At 41.3% G+C, this 1,323-nt stretch overlaps 1 protein-coding gene across 2 annotated transcripts in view; it reads left to right on the plus strand.

The window, feature by feature from the left end:
• The window catches only part of LOC102298710 (pyruvate dehydrogenase E1 subunit alpha 1), a gene marked incomplete in the record, with an annotated part of 7,574 nt that overhangs the window by 3,174 nt on the left and 3,077 nt on the right, over positions 1 to 1,323 (plus strand). For both annotated transcript variants that reach the window (XM_042213228.1, XM_005945541.3), the window contains 1 exon segment: positions 698 to 763. In XM_042213228.1, coding sequence (XP_042069162.1) covers positions 698 to 763 — 66 coding nt within the window.

A 1,323-nucleotide genomic window follows, 5' to 3' on the forward strand; every position in this document is an offset into this window, starting at 1 on the left:
CCTACGTGCACATTATACTTTCATGAGCTAAAATGATCCCGGACAAACTGGCGCTCCTCGTCGGGCCCGTCCACACCAGGTCTGCTGCCTTTTTTTTTTTTTTTTTTTTTTTTTTTTTTTTTTTTCTCGTGGGGAACCTCACCAAACTGTTTCACCTGAAGATTCACCTGAAGAGGTGACCGTGCACATAAACATGACTGATCTGTGTACAGTAAAAGCAGCAATGGTTATGTGCAAGTCTGCAGCTTGCAGGGCTGCAGCTGAGCACAGCTTTGAGGCATTTCTATGATCTGATATTTTACAGACAAAACAATTACTCAAAGGTTCTTATTGAAGAACTAAATTACCTTTATTAATTAACTGTCCATCAGCGCACACGTGGTGCAGGACAAAACAGGAGTCTATCAGACTGTTGAAGGGCCTGTTCAGTAAAAACCACAGTGCATTATTGGACTGGGTTTGTTCTCCCTCCCTGTTACTGACCTCCACAGTGTCAGAGTACTGAAGGTTAGTGTGTGTATGAACCACCTGATCCCGCCCATCTGATCCCACCAACCCCGCCTCGCTCCTCCCCCTGCTCTGATGAGGAGGGCAGCCGTCACGCTGCTCAGTGTGGAAGACCTGTGACCGCTTTAAGTTGTGTTGTGATGCTGCAGTGATGGAAACGCTGTTTCAGTTGGTTGTGTTTGTGTTCCAGGGAGCCAGAGTTGTTGTCTCCCGCTCCTTCGCTGACTTCACACCCCAGGCGACCTTTGACATCAAGGTGGGCACAAACGAGAATCACTAATGGCAATCGCAGACTGAAGGAAGGGGATTTTTACCCCCATAAAGCTGCGATCAGTTAAACATCTTAGTCGATACCGAACGTAACATGAAGACGTCAGATCAAACTAATCCAATGATGATCCTCATTGGTGTGGAGTGTTTGTAGTTCTTTATAGTCTTTGAGTCTTTTTTTCATTTAACACGTTCATTCCACACTTGTTTGCTGTTTATTTCCTAAAACATTAATTTCACACTGGTACAACATTAAGGTGAATTTTCAGCACCTAAACAAACGGGTATCACTTCCCCCAGATTTGGGTAGCCGTGAATCAACTTTGAGTCATTACGAAAACCCCAAAAATGATCTTAAACCGGCCAAAATAACAAATGTCAGGGTTCATTTATCATTAATGTTGTGTTTGTTAATAACATTAAATTAATAATAAAATAAAAATCAATCCTGAAATGATAAAATTAAAATGACTTGTAAGAACACTAATGCATCAATTAAATGAAGAGAAAATGAGTAAAATTATAAACAAAGTAATACTTGATAAT

Source organism: Haplochromis burtoni, unplaced genomic scaffold (genome assembly GCF_018398535.1).
Source record: "Haplochromis burtoni strain Fernald_Lab_line unplaced genomic scaffold, NCSU_Asbu1 Contig_428, whole genome shotgun sequence".
Lineage (NCBI taxonomy): Eukaryota > Metazoa > Chordata > Actinopteri > Cichliformes > Cichlidae > Haplochromis > Haplochromis burtoni.